Genomic DNA, 20,262 nt, shown 5'->3' on the forward strand with positions numbered 1-20,262 from the left:
TAGAACAAACATCACCAGTAAAGATACCAATGCATTTGGTCTAATCCAAATTATTTTCGGAAATAAAAATATCAAGGATCTCGAACTAGTCGTGAGCCTTAGAAGTGATATTTTTAAAGAAGAGAAAGTCTTCTACAATGTTATTATTATCTGTAAATTGTACATAGCAAATCAAGTGAGCATCATTATTATTATTTGTGTCCTCATCAAGCTGCAACCCAAATTCCTTCTTTTCTATTTTTTCAGTAACTGAACATTGGAGGTCTTTCACTATGTGCTGTATTCTGCAACTAATAGTTATTAGACAGAGGCACTTTTGAAAGCTGCTACCCTGTAGACCCACTGATCATAATGTTCACCATACCTACAGCATATGGTAAATGAGTTTTTCTGCAATGGCATGAGGCTTTTTACATTTTGCAATTCTATGTGCCACTTTTATTACTGAGTTAATGATTTGCATCAGGTCTGCTAAATGTTGCATCTTATCACATTGAATTGAAAGTGGAAATAAAATTATGAAAATTTTATAATATTTTGCAGCACCCGTGAGGAACCCACAGTTCCCTAGGGCACAGTAGCGCACACTTTGGGAACTGCTGTCTTATACTATGCAAAGTATAAATTTATAAACAAAATATGTGGTCTTGAAGATTGCAAATACTTCATATAGTAAATTCAGGAATAAGACTAAGACTAAAAGAAGGAGATTCCTAAGACTCAGACTGAGAAAGAATTCCTCACACTGGAGAACTGGTCATAAGTCCAAGCAGTTGTTAAACAAGCAGTACCTATATTGGTTATTTTATAATTTAATTATTATTCTTATAAGCCTGTTCAAAGAGGCTTATAAACATAACAAAATTATAATACAACAAATATAAGCACTCCTTCAGACTGGAAGATTTGGTATAAGCACTCCTTGTTTAAAACTCCATCAATCAAAGAAATATAAAGACATTTAAAATATTTTAAGAACTTAATATACTTTTTTAGTTTTTTCACATTTATTTTATTGTTCATATAATATATGATAGATATCTTTTAAGCATAGTCCATTTGGCAATCTTTTTAAAACAGGCATTCATAATTTTGCACATGCACAGTGTCTCTTGGCATCCCTTGCACACAAACAGATGCCATTTTGAATCACATCAGCATTATACTTTTCATGTTGTGTGATGGAAATGTTTAAGATCAAGCAGCCCGCCACCTGTGAAATAAGGTCCATTATTTGCTTCCTGGCTGCAAGAAATGAGAAACTGGCAGAGATTCATTGCCAGATCTGTGAAGTTTATGGTCCAAATACCATGAGTGATAGCAAAGTTCATAAGTGGGTAAGACTATTTAAGGTAGTTCAGGAGAATGTGCATGATGGGGTTGACTATATGTAATAGTCAATGATCTTGTCTGTGCAGTAGACACCATAATTTGTGAAAACAGACAATTTACCATTTCCAACCTATCAGTTAATTTCCCACAAGTCTCATGGTCAGTTCTTTACAAAATTGTGTCAGAAAACTTGGACTACAGGAAATTGTGCTCTCAGTGGGTTCTGAAAATGCTTACCGAAGAACACAAAATGAACAGATAAGCCAATACTTTGGCATTTTTGACCCTGACACTGTGAGAAAGGTGATGAACTGTTGATCCACATCGTCACAGGGAATGAGACATGAGTGTCTCGTGTGACGACCTGAATCCAAGCAGCAGTTGCTGGAGTGGCAACACAGATCATCTCTGACAAAAGTAAAATTCAAGACAGACAACAGGCAGACAATCTCAACTCACAAGATTATGGCAACTGTGTTCTGGAACAGACATGGTGTTTTGCTGGTGGACATCATGATGCAAGAGACAACAATAAATGCTACTGCATATTTGTCAGACCTTGAGAAAACATCATTGCGCAATCCATAATAAATACCATAGTATGCTGTCTGCCAGAGTTCTGTTACTTCATGACAATGTGACACCCCATACTGCTGCTCTAATACAAGCTCTAGTTGAATCTTTAGGTTGGTAGCAATTTGATCACTCCCCATAAAGGCCAGATCTGGAAACCAATAGACTACTACATCTTCATGCATCTAAAGAAGTTCCTCACCAACAAACGTTTCCAAACTAATGAAGTGAAAACAATGATCCAGGAATGGTTATCCTCCCAAGCAGCACACTTCTATGACATGGGTCTACAGAAACTGGTCTCAAGCTACAACAGATGTTTTAACAACAGTGGAAACTATTTGAAAAAGTAGCCAAAAATATGTAGCATCTGAGAAAATATTAATTACTTGTAATGTTTAGCAGTTCATTTTTTATTGTAAAACAGACCTTACTTTAAAAATATCCCTCATATATACTGTATTTATGTGTTGGTCATTGTTGCATCATTGAACTAATTAAGGACATAATTGAAATCATTTCTTAGATTGCATACTCGAGAAATAAATGTTCTTGCTCATGCTTAAAATAATTCACAAGTCACATTCTAGCACATTGTGAACAGCTGAATCATCAACAAATCTTATCTATGTATATTGGGTACAACAAACTGTTGGCAGTAGTTTTATCATGCAAACCAGCCTTAAGATAATAAATATGATAATATACAAGAAACAATTTTGGCCTAACAAAAGTTCACTTCTAAAAATAAACAATTTTATTTTTTAATAGTTGATATGATGCCAGAAGCAAATTAGAAAAATAATTTTAAGTATACTTACAGAATTTCATTGTGTTCAGTTTGTTATTTTTTATGGTTCATAAGTCAGGAATTTTAAAAAAAATTTCAGTGGAAGCAAAGAAAAAATTTACAAGAGTTCTTCAAAACATGATGCACCATATTTTATATCTGGGAAACAAAGGCTATGACATGGCTCTGCTTTTGAGGAGTTATACCTGGAAACTTTTGCTAATGTTGTGGAAAAATTCAAGTCCTGCCACCAAGCAGAAACATTGAAAAATGGCAAATGCAGGCCTAGGAGTGCTATTTCCCCTTTGAAAAAGTGAGAAAAGTGAGTTGAACTACAGAAAAAGTGAATAAAAAGTGAGTGCAATAGTGACAAAACAAAGTGAAAACACAGAAGGAAAACTCAGCAAAATAGCAGTAAAAATTTTTTTTTATTGTTATGGTTACATACATTTTAAAACTTTTTGTATGTACTGTAATATTTCCAGTAAACAATGAATACTTAATAAGTCTTTGGCTTCTTCTGTAAATAATCAGTCATGAAAGATGATGTTCTTTTATTAAGATTTTTTTGGATGTTTTCAGCTTCCTTCTTTTTTGCTTCCTCTTGCTTTTGAACACTTTTAGCACTAACAAGCATGACATGTGCTGCTCGTATTTCATTCATATTGTTGCTGTTAATGGCCTTCTCCAGTTTTTTGTTTGCTGCTTCTAACAAAACTTGGCCTGTCTCGTGTAATTCACTTTCTTCTACTTTTTTCTGTTTTAAACTCTGCTGTAGTGCCATTATCTTTTCCTTGTCACAAACAGTTTTCTTTTGATGTTCTTCAAAATGTTTCTGTGCTTCCTCTTCTGCTCTTTTTTTCTGTTTCTCTTCTTCTTTTAACTTCTTTTCATTTTCCAATTGTTCTTGATAATTTCTGTGCGCTGAGGCTGCTAATTTCAGTAGATCCTTTGTAATAGGTACAAGGTGTGGGCTTTGGTCATACATGTTTAGTCCCTCCTTAACAATCAAAAGTGAATTAAGCATTCTTTCTGACATCGATGCTCTATCAGGAGGAAGTGCCCGGCGTGAAATTGAAAATCCCCGTTCCACATCAGCATTGCCATGAGAGAGAGTCAATGCTGATTTCACCAATTTGGTTACACTGGGATATCTTGCATTCCCAAGGGAGTCAACCAATTTAAAATACTGACTCCAATATGAATCAATTCTCTCATCTGTTGAGTCTGTCCAATCTCTCTCTACTCGCTCAAATTGTAGCAGCCGCCACTCATCCTGCAAAGTATCCTCAGCAATGTCACATGGAAGAGCTCTTGCAATACTTACAATGTCCTTATAAGTGCTTTTTTCACTAATATTACTTGGTTGAAGACATGTCAATGATTTCAACAGTTTGCATTGAATTGGAGCTTTTTCTATCATATATATGGAAGCCACAACATAATGTTTCTGTAAGCAACTGCGAAAATGCAATTGATCTTTTTGAGATATTTTACTCAACTCATTGGCAACCTCAGCGCTGCAAATAATTTCCTCTAATGGCAAAAGATTTGTCTTGTCAAATAATTTCTTTGGATTTAATACATTACTATCAGGCATAGCAGACTTTGACTGAAAGACAAGCTTCAAAATATCTACTTTCAAAATTCTAGTAACTAGCTTTAGAAGCAAGTCCCACAGTTTGCTGTATAGGAGATGTATTAGAGGTTCTTCTCTTTGAAAAAATGACGTATATTTTGTGAAAATTTCTGCACTTGAAATGCCTTGTAGTACTTCTGCTTTCATGGAAGGAATCTTCAACAAACAAGATATACTTCTGTACAAAGCACTTGCCATTATGCTTTGTTTACTTAAAGGAATATACTTTAAGAAGTAGTAAGTTATGCCTTCCCACTGCTCAATTAACCTTGATGCTGCAACATGGAATGTCAGCCAACGTGTTGTTGAGTGTTTTATAAATCTATGCTTGGGCAACTTGAGCTTTTCTTGCACAGCTTCATAACTTTCCCACCGAGCAGGCCATCCATCAAAAAATCTGTAAACTGCCACAATAAGTTCTGATGCATCTTCACCCAGTTCATGTAATGCTTTCAGATATGTGTTATGAATAATATGAATCGTACATGTTCCAATGTCAACGAGGCTTTTCTTGCGAATTCCCAGTACATCTTCCTTAAAAAGTCTTAACACTTTTTGGTTAACATTAGGACCATCTGATCCTATCATCAAAAGTTTGTGTAGTGACAGGTTAGCATCATCGATAGCTTTGATAATGTATGTATGCAATGTTTCTGCATCTGCCCGCCCAAGAAGACATGTATTTAGGTGTCTGCAGACAACTTGCTCTGTTTGCTCAGACCAAAACCTAATCATTATCTGTAACTCTTTCTTACTTTCCACGTTGCTGGTTTCATCATAACTAATTGTAAAGAATGAAGAATGGGCTTCTTCTAGCATTTTTTTTTGGAAGTAGGGAGCCAATGCTTCAGTTATTAAATAGCGCAATTTCTTCTCACTCATTGATATTCCTTCAGGAAGTTTAGTTTTTGGAAACATTGCTTGTAGTGTTCTGACATGATCTTTTTGAGATATTTTACTCAACTCCATATTATTAGAAGCAGCAAATGAGAAATTACTACATATTGTTTTCATAGCCCACACAAGTTCTGCATGATATGCAGCATCTCTTGGATTATATAAACTCACAGTTGCTGATCCTTCTCCAGTCCCATTATCAGTATTACTTGGAATTTCATCATTTTTTGATGGGCCTGGGAAACTATCATCTGGTGCAACCAATGTCAGGTGTAACTGTCTTGGACCATAAGCACAGGTAAAATTTTGTCTGTGTTTCACAGTACCTCCATGATCAAAAAGTGCTTGGAAACCTTTTTTCACTTGTATTATGCAATTACATACTTTGCAAAATACGTCAGTGTCTGAACGTACAGTTGCCCATAATCCTACTGTACAATCTGCCTTGTCCTTTTGTTTCAACCAATCAGTTCGGAATTTGCACTTTGGTGGCGTCATATTGAGTGGATTCAAACCATTACATCTATACTCTAACTTAGAACCTGCTATAAACCAACGGTTTATCGGTATCATTCCGCTAGATTTTTATTGGTCAATCACAATCGAAAGTGAGTAAACACGTGTTGACCACGTGATCGGTCACTTCTCTGCACGTGTTAAAATAGAACAGACAAATAAAAAAATTACCAATAAAATAAACCAATACTTAGAAAATTATGTTTTGCATGTTTTATCAGTTTTATTTGATCATTTAAATATATACATTTTGTCAAAATTAACATTAAATGTATATTATTTAGATCTATACAAACTATATTTACAATTCAATAGTTTAACGTATTTCAAAATTTTATTTGTATACAAATTTTCCATTTGTGTAATGTGACTATTATATTAATTTGAAATAAATTTAACAACTCTTATTACGAACAAAATCAAACGACAAGCAGCAGAAAACGAACTTTTATGAGAAAGATCAGAAACTTTATTTTTTAAATGATTTGAGATGTGTAAATATTGATTTAAAAATAAATTAATAAATCCAAAATAAACAGATTACAAATAGAATAAGTAATATAATATTTTATTAATTATTTCATAAATAACGAGGAACTTCTTCCTGCGGATGAATAAGAAGCAAACATCGTTACAACGATGTTAATTTAACAAATATGCCGACTTATCGGACGATGAAATTTTCTGTGATTTTTTTCGATTCCCTGGACACAATTTTACATATCTTCACATGTAAAACTATACAAATCCATCTTTTATGATTGTTTAACACGCCATTTCAATTTTTCCAGATTATGCCTACCCTTGATTGATTTGAAACAAGAATACGATTAATTAACTAGAACCTTACTTTGTGCTTTGAATACTTTTATCTATATCTACTCTACATATTTTACATATTAATTAAAAGCAAAATGTTCCCTCACCGCCGAAACCGAAACTAACCCTTTACAAATATGTGCTATAAATAGAGACACAACTGTATCTGCATGAAATATAAGCCTAACCAAATCAATCAAGACCGACAAGTACTTTATCCGCACCTTCCCAAATAATATGTTTCAATTGATTTGATTTCAATTTTAATTTACATTAATTAGTTAATTAATTTTGATTTTATTTTTAATTTTAGCTACGGTTTCAGTTTTTGTTTCGATATAAAGAACAGAGTTTTAAAATTTTAATTTAATTTTAAATTTAAGTTAAATATTTTTAAATTTAATTATTATTTTTTGTTTTAATTAACTTGCTACCTAGTTACATATAAATACAGACAAAACCCGCTGCACGAAACACCCTAAAGACGCCAGCTTATCGAGCTTGGAATTTTCTTAGAAAACAACGAAAACGTAGGGACGCTTAGAATACTCATTTTTAATCTCTGTAGAAGGAAATACAATTCTGAAAAACTTTATTTTGGCTAATGACAATATGGCATGAATATATAACTTTACTCAACATTGGCTTCCAAATTTGTAATGAGAGGAATTTTTTTAAGTTTATGAACTTTTTTTTTACATACGTGCAGGGTCCATACAGGTAATTCCATCTTTGATTCAGACATTCCCTGAGCAGTTATGACATTATTCAGACTTATTAACGTCTGTGCATTTACCCTTTCCATTAAGTAATAATCGGCCAAGCCTATATAAGCCCATTTTGTACACAATTACACAAATTTCTTTATTAAAAGCACTTTATTCACTTACAAAAAACGAAAAACTTCGCGTAAAATCGATTACGTAATTAGCTACGCCATTTCTACGTTATATAAATAATTTCATGATTTAATTTAAATTAAATCATAAATTTTAATTAAATAAGAAAATTATACGCGTCGTAAAAATCGAATTTTCTTAAAGCAAGGAGGCAGGAAATTCAAAATGATTTAAACAAAAGAAATTGCACACTGCCAGAAGGAGAACTAGATGTGCAGGTCAAAAACATTGGGAGAGTTGTGTTCAGGACACAATCGCAATTGTTTTAAGGCATGAATCAGTCTTTGTATTATTAGAAGGATAAAGTGTAAACGAATAAAGTCTTGCTAGTTATCACATTCCAAGTCAATATCTATCGGTTTGGGCGGCGGCGCACTCCAAACATTCGCGTTGGAGTTGACGCGCTCGGTTTTCTTACGCTCTCGGCAATCGGCATTAGTCATTTTGGGCTTTTCCGATTCCTTTTCAATTTTTTTTTCCAATGATACACGTTTCTTACATTTCTGTTAGTATTTCTTTTCCAATTTCTTCGGCATTATGAAAATTTTCTTCGACTCGAACAGCTCGTTATCGTAAACCTCCCTATACCGAACCGAATTTAAAGACATGTTCGGATCAAAAGAAAGCGAGAGCGACAGATAAATTCTGGGATATTTGCGGGTTCCCTGACTTTCCATGACTTTTTCTGCTAAAAATCTTATTCCCTGACTTTCCAGGTCTGTACGAACCCTGTACGTGAAAGGGATTTTTGTTTCCTATAATTTAACAACACGGAGCGGCAGTTGCGATTTTGAGTCCCGCTCGGGCCGAGTATTTTTTCCATAAAATTCTAGTCCAGTAATTCGGTAGATCGTCTGGCTTTAAAACTATTTTTGATTGGTCCATCTTCCGAATTAAGCACGTGGAAATGACCAAAAAAGTGAGAAAAGTGAGAAAATGACTTGAAAAGTGAGAAAAGTGAGAATACTTCAGAAAAGTGAATACAAGTGAGAAAAGTGAGCGACTCCGAGGCCTGCAAATGTCACTGACATTTGCCATTTGAAGCCAATTTTGCCAAGCAGCATGCAGTGATATAATTCCTCGTTGCAGAAAGGGAAACTGTTGGAAACATTCTCAAGTGATTGTGTGGTGTCTATGGTACTGCAGCTGTCAACTGAGATACCATCAGTTGTTGGGCAAAACGTATGAAGTCAATGATAATAGCAATGGTAGATCTCCACAATTTGGCATGAAGTGATCGTCCCACCACAGTTGTCATGGCAGTCATGATGCAGTGTGTTTATGAAACAATTCAGGAGGAACGATGCATTATATTCCAACAGCTGGAAGAACACTTGTGCATTAGTGCTGAAAGTGTTCACCAAATCATCCATGAACTTGGGTATATCAAAGTATGTTTGCAATGGGACCCAAAGCAGATCATGATCAACCAAAAAGCAGCAAGAAAAACCACTGCATTGGAACTCTTATGTCACTACGAGTTTAACAGCAACAAGTTCTTGGCTCACATTGTCACTGATGATGAAACATGGGTAAACCATTTTAAACCTGAAACAAAGTGACAATCTCTGGAATAGCACTATCCACATTCACCACAGAAGAAAAAAAACAGTCATTCTATCAGCAGGAAAGGTTATGATCACTGTGTTTTGGGACATTCATGGTGTCATGCCTAAAGGATTCACTATTAACTCAGAGGCTTATGTCACCATGCTTAAAAGGCCAGAGAAGCATTATCAACATGTCAGACATTAGAAAGTGTCATGTAACTTGCTCCTTCAGCATGACAATGCAAGGCCACACACAAGTCTGGAGGCTCATGAGGTGATCGTGAAACTAGGTTTTACAGTATTGCTGCATCCACTGTATAGTCCTGATTTAGCACTGTGAATTTTTTATATTTTTGGTCCTTTGAAAAATGCACTTTGCAGGATAAAGTTTCAGTCAGAAGTTGTCGGTGCTGTGAGGAAACATGCATAGGATCGAGACTGATACCAAGCCGGCATATGTGACCTCCCTCGATGCTGGTATATGGCCAAAGACAAAAATGAAGACTGTTGAAAAATAACATGAATAGCTGAGGGCAGAAGCTAGGAGATGACCAAGTTTCATAGCAGTTGGTTGTGCCATACAAGCAGCAAAATAAATTCTGGTGCATTACTTTTTGAACAAACCTTGTATTTGCAGCAATAATTCTATTAAAGCCAAAACAAATTGCTAAAATTATTGGGCTATAACAAGCAATTATTTACTGTGACATTAAAAATTGAAGCCCGGCATTGTGACAATCATATTTTTAATTTAATTTAAAATGTATGCTCTCCATCTCAAATTAGTAGTGGCTCGTTCCTGTATATCATACTTTTCCTTTAACAATAGAGTCATGCCAGTCATCTATTAACTGCTTTCAAAGGAAACAATGTGACTTCCAGTTTGATAAAGGAAAGACAGATGTATGAACAACAGACAGACAGCCAACAGTGGGAATTTATAAATCTACAATTTTTCAAATTGAGGCCCAATTAGGGCTATTTAACTAAATACTAAATAATTTGTCTAGAGGTCATGTGTGACCAGTATAGTTACATTTAAATCAATAGTTCTGGAAGCAAAGATCACCCCAGATCCAGGTAGCATAACTGGTAACAAGTGGTATATGGGAGATATGGATTTGAATCCCACTTCAGGTCAATTCTTTTCTTCCAGAAAATTCTAAATTAAATTTTTAATTCATTATAATTATTAAACCTAGCATGAGATAATAGCATAACTGCCTACCTCTAGACAGAATACTCAGTATTTAACAGAGGCGAATTCTCTGGGCTTGCTTAGCATGTGCTGCATGCTTAAGTTTTGACTGTCAATATACTTTTTATATGAAAACAAATATTTCAATAATAATTTATTCTAACATGAAAACTCTTATCATTTGTGTTTGCTTTTACATTGACAGCTATCAGCTACCCGTTTTAAGTCAGTGCGATGCTTGCAGGAACTCGATCGCTTGCTCGTGTGAAGGTTTGCCGCAACAAACAAGTACGTGCACATGACGTCATTCAAAGCATTTAATATAACCAGATTGTATCGAAAGCTTGCAGTACCCAGTCAGTATATATGCATTGTTTACAAAAGCAGATCTACATAGAGATTAATAGGGATTAAGCCCTGGACCCCCAGTGTCAAGGGCCACAAAATTTGAATTATCATCATAAATTTTTAATACTTTTTCATTATAATATATTTCATATGTAGATATAATGGACTTTATAATAAATAGTCTATACTTTTTTATTCACACCAAATAATATTTCTGCCTATTGTTTAGTGCTAGAGATAGGCTTATTATTCTTATTATAACTTTCAGCATGTCCAAAGATTTGTCAGGATTTGCACCTGGTATTTAATTAATTATATAGCCATATTACAGACTATATAAAACTTATATATAACTTAGTTTATAATTTTCTTTTGGATGCAATTACTCCAGTTTTTTTTCCTACTTATTTTTTAATCATATAAAATGCTTTATAGTCAGTAAAATTTTCTAAATATTTTCTCATTATGCTTGAATAAAACAGTGCATATCTGTAAAAAAAAATAGGTCTTGCTGATTTATAACAATTTGCATTTAAACTTATTTTTCGATCTTTCCATCTTCCACTTGTTTTCTTTTAATCATATTGCATTTTACGGCAAATCTCAGCAAATACTATAATATAGAGAGCCCTCTTGCAATGCACTCTGGGTCAGCGCCAGATTAAGCCTCTAGCAGGCCCTAGACAAAATTTAAATTGGGGCCCCATTTAAATAAGTTGCTTCTAAACAAATCTTATATAATGTGACATTAGCGTAGCTAGCATGGGTGACACCCGGTGCGGATATTGTGGTGTCACTCCAAGTCACACCGTAGTGTCACCCTTTTTAACTCTTTTATAAAACACTATTGAATTGTAATATCTTCGCACTCGAGCAACTTGAATGCTATATCGAATATGCGATGTCGCGACGTATAAATATAGATTTAGAAGATAAATCATAACCATCCATACATCAGTACTACCACGAGACGCGGCCCTAGAAATATTTGTAGATGGCGCGAGAGATCCCGTGGCGTACTGTACATTACTTCTGATGCACGGGTGGCTGTTGACCTTTTTTTTTTTTTCAGGTAATGGCCAGTCGAGCAGAGCTTAGTAAGAAAACAATTGTTAAATACACCCTTTTCTGTCCTATCGAATTTCTTAAATAATTTGTAACTCGTTTTCAACCAGAGGAATCTTCTGCACTAAAGCCGGGCCCCTCCGAATTACAGGCCCTAGACATTTGTCTACTTTGCCTATTCGATAATCCAGCCCTGCTCTGGGTAGTGATTACTATATAATTAAAGTTATACTCATAAAGTTTCCTTATGCAAATTGCTGCTGTAAAAATGCTGCCAACATGGCACTTGTTTAAATGGACTGCTCTGCTATCTGGTGAACTTGAGACCCACTAATATAAAACAGAAAAGAAAATGAAGAGTGCTGTCTAAAGCAAACTTACTCCCTTATTTCATGCTCTGTTAAGTTGACTTTACTATATAAATTGAAAATAATTTTGTGAGAGTAGCTGAGGTTATAGAGATAGGAATTATCTTCTTTACTGCTTACACGATACTGTAAGAACAGTTCTCCGATTTGTCATACCCAATTTAGGAGATGGTTACCTTGCGGTTCCAAGTGATAGGATGGACTTAAAGTTAAATGATCAGACATCAATGATCGCAAAATCAACGTTTTCCTTAATGTCAGGAGCATGACACCAGGTGATCAGTTTTATTGTACGCGGTATCACCGCGCGTATTAATCTATCCTAACTAGGGCTACACTATTACATATGAGAGTGCGAGATAAATGACTTATTCTAAGTCCAGTTTCAATTAAACAAAATTATATTTATTGGAACCTAAACTAAAATAATTACAAAACATATGTACATTACAAAGTAAATTAAAGCAAATGAATTTCAAATAATATTCGAGAATAAATTACATGGATATTGTAAGGATCTGAATTGTTAGCCTTCAACTTATTCCCTGTTATATCATGACATCATAGTTTGTCACCTTTTTGTCAACTACCTATCGACTAACTGTCAACTTCTGCGCCTGAGAGAGAAACATCTGTTCGGTTCTCAGACACTAATGGAACACTTTCCCACCACCTCTTAGCCTAACATTCGATACCTCAGAAAACTTTACATCAAATTCGTCAGTTGTTGCACGGAACTAGCCTTGTCAAGAGTTCCTCTGCTCAGTGTGCCTCAAGTCCCGTTAGTGCAAAACTCATCACCATAGGATTAACCCCGTCTATTGGACTAAATTCCTCGCCTCGTCTATCGAATTAACTGTCAGGAAACAGTCAATATCAGGTATTTATCGCCACACAAACCTAGGTACACACTCTCTCTCGAAATATCATGATATTAGGCCTTCCCCCTATCCTTTGTTAATGTAGATCCATTATGTTCTGTGTCAATAAACGTGTTTTAGTAAATGAAGTCTCTGCAAAAGTCACTTCCGGTGTGTTGTCTCTCTTTCCATCCCGGATACGATAGCTCCGTAACGCAACTGTTCGCGTGACCGGTCTTTAAACAGCCACAGCTTCCGTGTCTGTTACGACATGGTGGTGTCAGTCCTGACAGGGCATCAAAGAGGTGCCGACCCCCCCGTCACAATATCAACTAATAACTAACAATCTAAAAATAACCTATTTCACACTATATCTAACACTAATGCGCAGATGAGAGAGAGTTTACAATAATCTGACAATATAATACCTCAAAGGTTTCTTCTTATATGATATTAAGAAGTTGCATGGCGAATTCAGATCAGTCGTAACGACTGATCTGAATTTGCCATGTAACTTCTATTATGTGGTCTGTTCAGATTATGGATTGATCTCTGTTGAACTGTTTAACTAGTATGGGTTACTGCCTTATTTACACACATGTATGGCAATTCTATCTTCTAGGAACTGCGCGATTTAGGTGCAAAAACAGCCCCTTTCTTTAGAGACAAGCAGCCCACCGCCGTCTAATGATTCATCTCAACTCTGTTGATGAAAGGAAGTCTACTTCAGTTGATTTCGATAGAATTTTCGTTTTTACAACTTAATATATTGTGGATTTTCTTCAATGTCTTAATTCTTATTGACCCAATTTTTATCGTACAATCTTCCACATTGAAAGTTGATTAAAGTTGTATCTTTCTTAGATTCTAACATTAGGGATTTTTACCCATGCAGATGAAATTGAAAGTTCTGATGTATCTTGACATCATCGACCAGGAAGTTTTCCAACGGAAACTTCTTTTGAATCATTGCCAAATATTATAAAACATTATTTTATAATTTAACATTAAATTATAAATCTAAATAATTTCACAAACTATCAATCCCGATCTCACGATTTGATTGAAAAAGTAAAACCCATTCAATTGAATCTTAATATATAATGTAATAAATTTATAGATCTTTAGAGCAATACTGTATGTTAACTTTAATATGATCAATTTTCTCTCAACTACTAGAGAGGTGTCACAAAAACAAGTTTAATGGAAGTCCATGTGAGTTTTGCATCAGTATATTAATTGGTGATAAAGATGCTTTAAACATTATCTAATCAGTGTGGCCTAACAATTATAATATTTCAATCTTTATTGTACTATTTCCCAGAAAGTTCTTTTAAAAAGTATACTAGAATCACATGTTTTTATAATTTTGGGGCTTGCCTACACTGATAACATCAAGTGAGATAGGTAATTCTGGTTACAATTCTGGTTTCATTGACTCTGGCATTAAATTTTTACTTTAACTCGTCATTTTATCTATCTAAATATATAAAATTACATGTCCTGACTGACTGACTGATTCATCATCGCCCAGAGCAAACCGCTAAACTTAAAGAGGTGAAATTTGGTACACAATTATGGTATGTCATGGAAACGCACACTAAGAAGGGATTTTTCGAAAGTCCCTGCAGCGGGAGAGGAAGAGCATTAAGGTTTAACTGGAAGAATGGCTTGTACTGAACTATTATAGATGCAATTTTATGTTTTCAACTATGTTTAGTCTTTATTGAGTACTTAGGTGTATTAAATTGATAACATTTCAGATATTGTTATAAATATTTTTATATATTTCGATTTTTTAACCAAATGTTCAAACAGTTTAAAATTCAAATTTGTTATTGCATATTGCTTCGATTATAAAATGATTGTAAACATTCCAGAAAATTGATCAAATTGATAAATGTTCATTTGATTCTTAGCAGTAGGTGTTATATAACAATTACTATGGTTGTTGAAATACTGAATGTAAATGGTGTTTGCTTGCAAAATCCGTGCAGGCAAAGTTGTGGTAACAGCTAGTACTACTATATAAAGAGAACATATTTTTTGTTTGTTCCAACTAACTGCAAAAACTACTGAACCAATCATTACCAAATTTTAACTGTAGCATCTTTATGATTCCCAAAATGTTTACCACTAATCAAACCTACAAATTTTTTATTAATTAAATAAAACAGCAACGAATTTCTGTTTGTCTATTTGTCTCTCTCTCTTCACTATATGGTGACACATAAATTAGTACTTCCTGTCAACGCATTATCTATAAGAAAAGTGTATTTATTGAAGTTTTCTATTGTATTTGAAGAACTGACATTAAATTATAATTGGTTAATTAGCAAAATCTTTGAGGCATTAAAAAGCAACGTCATCATGCTAGATGGCAGTATGTGTACATATGGTGGGTTTTCAAATCATTACGTATCGTTCTTGATTCGTTAGGCCTAGTTGTATTTGCATGAGTTTTATTTATTTGTGTGAGCAAAGATTATGCCTACTCAAAAACAACAAATCCTTGGCGCAAAAAACTCTGAAGTGCTTTCATTTATGACACTCTTAAGCTTAGTTCACACTGAGCGCGATTCGCTGGCGAAAGCGAAAAACAAAGCAAATAACACGTCAGACATGATGTCATTTCTGGTGGATTTTACCACTTCACAAATCGCTTTGAAATTCCAAACTGTCAAGCTTTTTCGCTAGCAAAAAAATTTTGTCACTAATAGTATTCCCACTAGTTGTCACATGGTTCTTGTTGTTTTCAAGATGGCTACAGAAACTTTCTCACACAATAGAGTAAATGTAATTACAGATTTTTAATATTTCTCTCACCCAGCATCATTTTCTTTTTGACGTATCTTCTTTTCTCGATAAATAAACATGGTTAACAACAGAATATCGGAAGCAGCCATTTTAAATTTTGAGATGACATTTTCTCTTGCTTGCAAATGATTGGCTCCTTAAAATTCGTAATCGCTTTTCACTTTTGGTTAAAATTTCACTATGTGAATAAAACTCGCTTTTATCATTTGCTTTCGCTATTCACTCAGTGTGAACTAAGCTTTAGACTATTTGATATCAGCTAATGTTCAGTGTATAGATAAAGTATGTGGGTATTGCAGTGCTCTGAAGTGGAAGAATGAATCACGGGATTTGCTGCTCTTCTGGCAAAGTTTTAAACTGGATGTTGTACTTGCCTTTGAACTTTTTCTATCACTATTAAATGGGACTTATCCTGACACTAAACATTTTTTAAAGCACAATAGGACTTTCCAAATGACAAGTAATTGGTGCAACTGAAATATTGGTGTGAGGATCAGAAATTGTGTTATAAACCTTAATGTTTTATAAATTTTAATTAAACTTTAAAATACAATTTTATAAAGACGGAACAAGTGTATAAAAAAAAGGGCTAGTTTCAATGGAAAGTCAACCGACAAAATTTTTCGATAAAATCAGTTCAAAACTCAATTTTCACAAGTTGGGTTCCTTGTTGAGATGAGTAAATCTTGGTGTCACGATTGTGTCACCCGTCACTTCATTGGCCCAAGAAGACTGTCATCTCTGACGAAAATCGGGGAATAACCTGAGAGGGACACTTCATATAAAAAGGCAAACACGATGAGTAAAATCGAGGACATTGTCACTTGACGTGTGTGCACGCTTTGTTGGATATCTATCTGCCGCCACCATTCGTCCTCATCGACTCAATTCTCACCAGACTGTTCGTCGTCAACTGTTCCAACCCTCCTACCTAAACAAAACTTTTACTACTCCGAAGATATTACCACCTTACTACTGCCCAAAGATAATTGGAGACTTTCCTGCTGTGAAAACGTTCAACTTTATTATCCTAAGGCATTTATTCAGCCCGTGATTAATTGTAAGATTTCTCTCTCAGGTCTTCTTGTAAAAACTCAATTACTTTTCTAATAAATGAATTAATATTACAAGACAAAGTATGTATTCCTGAGACATTCCTTACAAATAACCTGTACAATCATGTATTAACTAACCCGTGATAAATACTAAACTGTAAATAAGGTTAAAATAAACGGGTGTTTTTGTTATAAACTTTCCCAAGCACTCTTCTTCCGTCCCTCTCTCAGTTCACTCCATTCTGGGTCCAAAAACTCATACGTAACAGCTAGCAAGAACTTGTGGTCTCTGTATCGACCTAAGGATACAGTGGTGTCATCCCGACAGGGTACAAAGGAGGTGCCGACCCTGCGGTCACACTTGAAAGAAATTTCATGCCAACATTGAAAATCGAAGGACATATATCAATTAATAGCATACCATTAATCCCGACAAACTGCCCATTCAAATGTAAATGCTTACAATTTCCAGTCAGTCTAATCTTTGCAATGACCATTAACAAGTATCAAAGCCAAAGCCTGAGAGTTGTGGGACTTGACCAGGGATGCAGTTGCTTTTCACATGGCCAACTCTATGTTTCATGCTCACATGTTAGTAGCTGCAAATCTGTTCATTTGTGCTCCTGATGATAAAACACAAAGTGTTGTATATCGGGAGGTTATTCAATAAGTTTATCTAGAAAATATTCCACACCTTTAATAGGAATATAATAAATCTAACACAGTTCTCTGCAGATATACTCTCTAGGTAAATAAATATGATTTCACCAAATAAATATCTCCCCTCAACGACGGGTAACACAGCTAGTAATTAAATCTTAAAGTTACACATTATTATTATTAATTCATCCAGTATTGTTTGTCTAATACTGCTTTTAATAATGGCTTGCATGTAATCAAAATGAGAAATGTCAGCAATTTAAACTACTGTATATTGTCCAAAAATAATGATAACAATAGTCAATAATTACAATGAACAATTTTCAGTTTAAGTGTATTTTTTAATAACATTAAATAACTGATGACAATACCTGCAATTATAATAATCTAGTACTGTATATCAAATTTTTCCAGTATTTAGGAAAACTAGTTTAACTTAACAAATATATTTTAAAAATTTTAAAAACATCCTTTAAAAAGTTAAAAATATTTTTGATTAAATGGTTTTTACATCAATATTATTTTAATCAAAATTCTGATAATAAACTAATACATATTATAAATTATGCTACAAAAGAAAAAAAAATGTTTTCTATATCATATATTTTATATTAAAATTATATTTATTTAATTTCTCATTTAATTTGGTCACTATAGAAACATTATTAATTTATAAATTTTTAAAAATTTTATTATTAAAAACTATAATTTTTTAATACAGTCAAACCTGTTTTTATGCGGTCTTTTTTGTACGATTTTTTATCTTGTGTGATTTTTTTAATGCGAATTTTTAATTTGTGCGGTTTTTTGTTGCGATTTTTTATTTGTGCGGTATAGTTGGCGACTAGTCTCGTGCGATTCGTCATGTCTCACGTTGACTTATTATAGCTAAATAAACTTATTATAGCATAAATGCACTTATTATAGTAATATTATTGCATGAATATGCAAAAAATGAAATAATTTACTTTTTAAGTCAACAAAACACCACCTGGACAAAAATATGTAAAACAGACGATAGACCAGACGATGCAGTCAAGTGCTGACATCTGTTGTCAATAAATTCTCTATTTCATACGGTTTTGAGTTATTTTCTATGTGAGACTTTTTTTATGCGGTCACTGTTGACCGCATAAAAAAAAATATTTTTTTAATTGTGTTGCAAAAACTATTTTTTACAGCCATTCGTGAAGTTCCGTGCGATTTTTTTATGCGTTTTTTTATGCGGTCCCTATCCACCGCATAAAAACAGGTTTGACTGTATTGTGTTTAAAATGAATAATATTTATTCAATAATACACTACATAACAAATTGCAAAAGTGGAAGTTAAAATCATATGAATTATTAAAAATCTGGAAATTAAAATGTACATGTCAATAATACAATTTTTTTACCTCTTGAGCTTTAAAATTTTTTCTTTCTGAAAACTTCACTTCATTCCATACCACTTCTACTCCTTCTTCAGTATCCATAGCAAGATAAGCAGCATCAATTCCTGGAATATCTCGTTGTTGTACCTAATAATAATAATAATAATAATAAATTTCTCAACTTATACTACATATATATAAATGATATATATAAATAATCACACACACACACACACACAGAGTCTCATTAAACATATATAACTAAAATGATAATATTACTATAACAACATATATATTAGTAAAACATGCATACATATAATGTATATTTTACTAATATATACAATAAACAGTATATAATAATATTACTATAATGTTAATAACTATAACAACAACTAGCTTAATACCAGATTAATTATTAATTTAAATCCTTAATGAGTTTTAAAACATTTTCAAAGTTATCTTTTAAAATTTCCAATATAGAAACACATTTTAGAATATTTTGAAAATTTTCACATCAACTTGAATAATGTCATTTGTTTATAACCTATATAATTAAAGGACAACTTAATGATGTTTCTTTACTGTTTTTAAACGACAGAGAACTTAAAGCGTGACTTTTTTAAATATACAAATAAGTTAAAAAGAAGTAGACAGACATCTTCACTAGAGAAATACGCTATTCAGTTCAAGGGTAAAACACTTTAGCGACTAAGAAAAACTCACGGAGACTTTAAATAAATGAAAAAAATAATGACATTTACCTCTTCTCTTCTCTTTAACCAACGTCCACAAGGACTTTCTTCCAATATTTCGCAGTCATCTTCCGATTCATCTCCACTCTTCGGAGCTTTCGGTGCTTGATCCATGTTACTTTTACTAGACGCCATCATTTGAACGATCCAATGTCAATGTCAGCGGATCACTAAAATAACAAGCTACTAATAAACTAGTAACCTCTTTCTCGCAACCTAACCAAAAAGAAAAAATGTCGTTGCTTTTGTGCCAGAATTCTATCTCCGCAGACGGTGGCGACACGATACTCCAGCGGTAAACATTCGAAATATGTATATGTGAAAGTTAATATCATTTTAAAAAGTAATAAAGTAATATTTTAAATTTAAAGATTAATTTAAACAATTTATAAATTTTATAATATATTATTTTAGTCGTTATGAAATTATAAATTGTAATTTAATAGAAAATTAAACGTTAAAAAGAATGTATTAAATTTCTGATATTATTCATTTATCATGTTTAGTTTTGAAAATTATATTTAGAAATTTAATTAAGATATTTTAATTTATGGAAAATATTATATTGATGGATTATAAATTGTATTTTTGTCGTTTGATTCCAGATAGCTTAACACGTCAGTTTGACGTCACTCCTATGTTTTTACAGTGAACAATTTTAAAAATTAAGTTAAATTGACGTAAATTGACTTAAAATAAATCATTGCATTTTTTTATTTTTATGAAACTTTTATTAAATTTTTTACGAAATTA

The 20,262-nt window shown here is 33.3% G+C and overlaps 2 protein-coding genes across 2 annotated transcripts in view; both read right to left on the reverse strand.

Annotated features, from left to right (window-relative positions):
- Positions 1-19,776, reverse strand: part of Madm (MLF1-adaptor molecule) — a 115,291-nt gene extending 95,515 nt beyond the window's left edge. Inside the window, exons 1-2 of the mRNA XM_067280668.1 lie at positions 19,519-19,776; positions 18,782-18,904 (exon numbers count right to left, since the gene is read on the reverse strand). Of these exons, the coding sequence (XP_067136769.1) occupies positions 18,782-18,904; positions 19,519-19,647 (252 nt within the window). The 5' untranslated portion in view covers positions 19,648-19,776. The remainder of the gene's footprint in view (positions 1-18,781; positions 18,905-19,518) is intronic.
- Positions 2,973-5,264, reverse strand: LOC136983846 (uncharacterized). Its single transcript, XM_067280716.1, has one exon. It carries the CDS (start codon positions 5,250-5,252, stop codon positions 3,195-3,197), a length of 2,058 nt encoding a protein of 685 aa, XP_067136817.1. The 5' UTR covers positions 5,253-5,264; the 3' UTR covers positions 2,973-3,194.
- Positions 19,777-20,262: the final 486 nt, after the last annotated feature.

Source organism: Centruroides vittatus, unplaced genomic scaffold (assembly GCF_030686945.1).
Source record: "Centruroides vittatus isolate TY-2023 unplaced genomic scaffold, ASM3068694v2 contig_89, whole genome shotgun sequence".
NCBI classification, from domain to species: Eukaryota; Metazoa; Arthropoda; class Arachnida; order Scorpiones; family Buthidae; genus Centruroides; species Centruroides vittatus.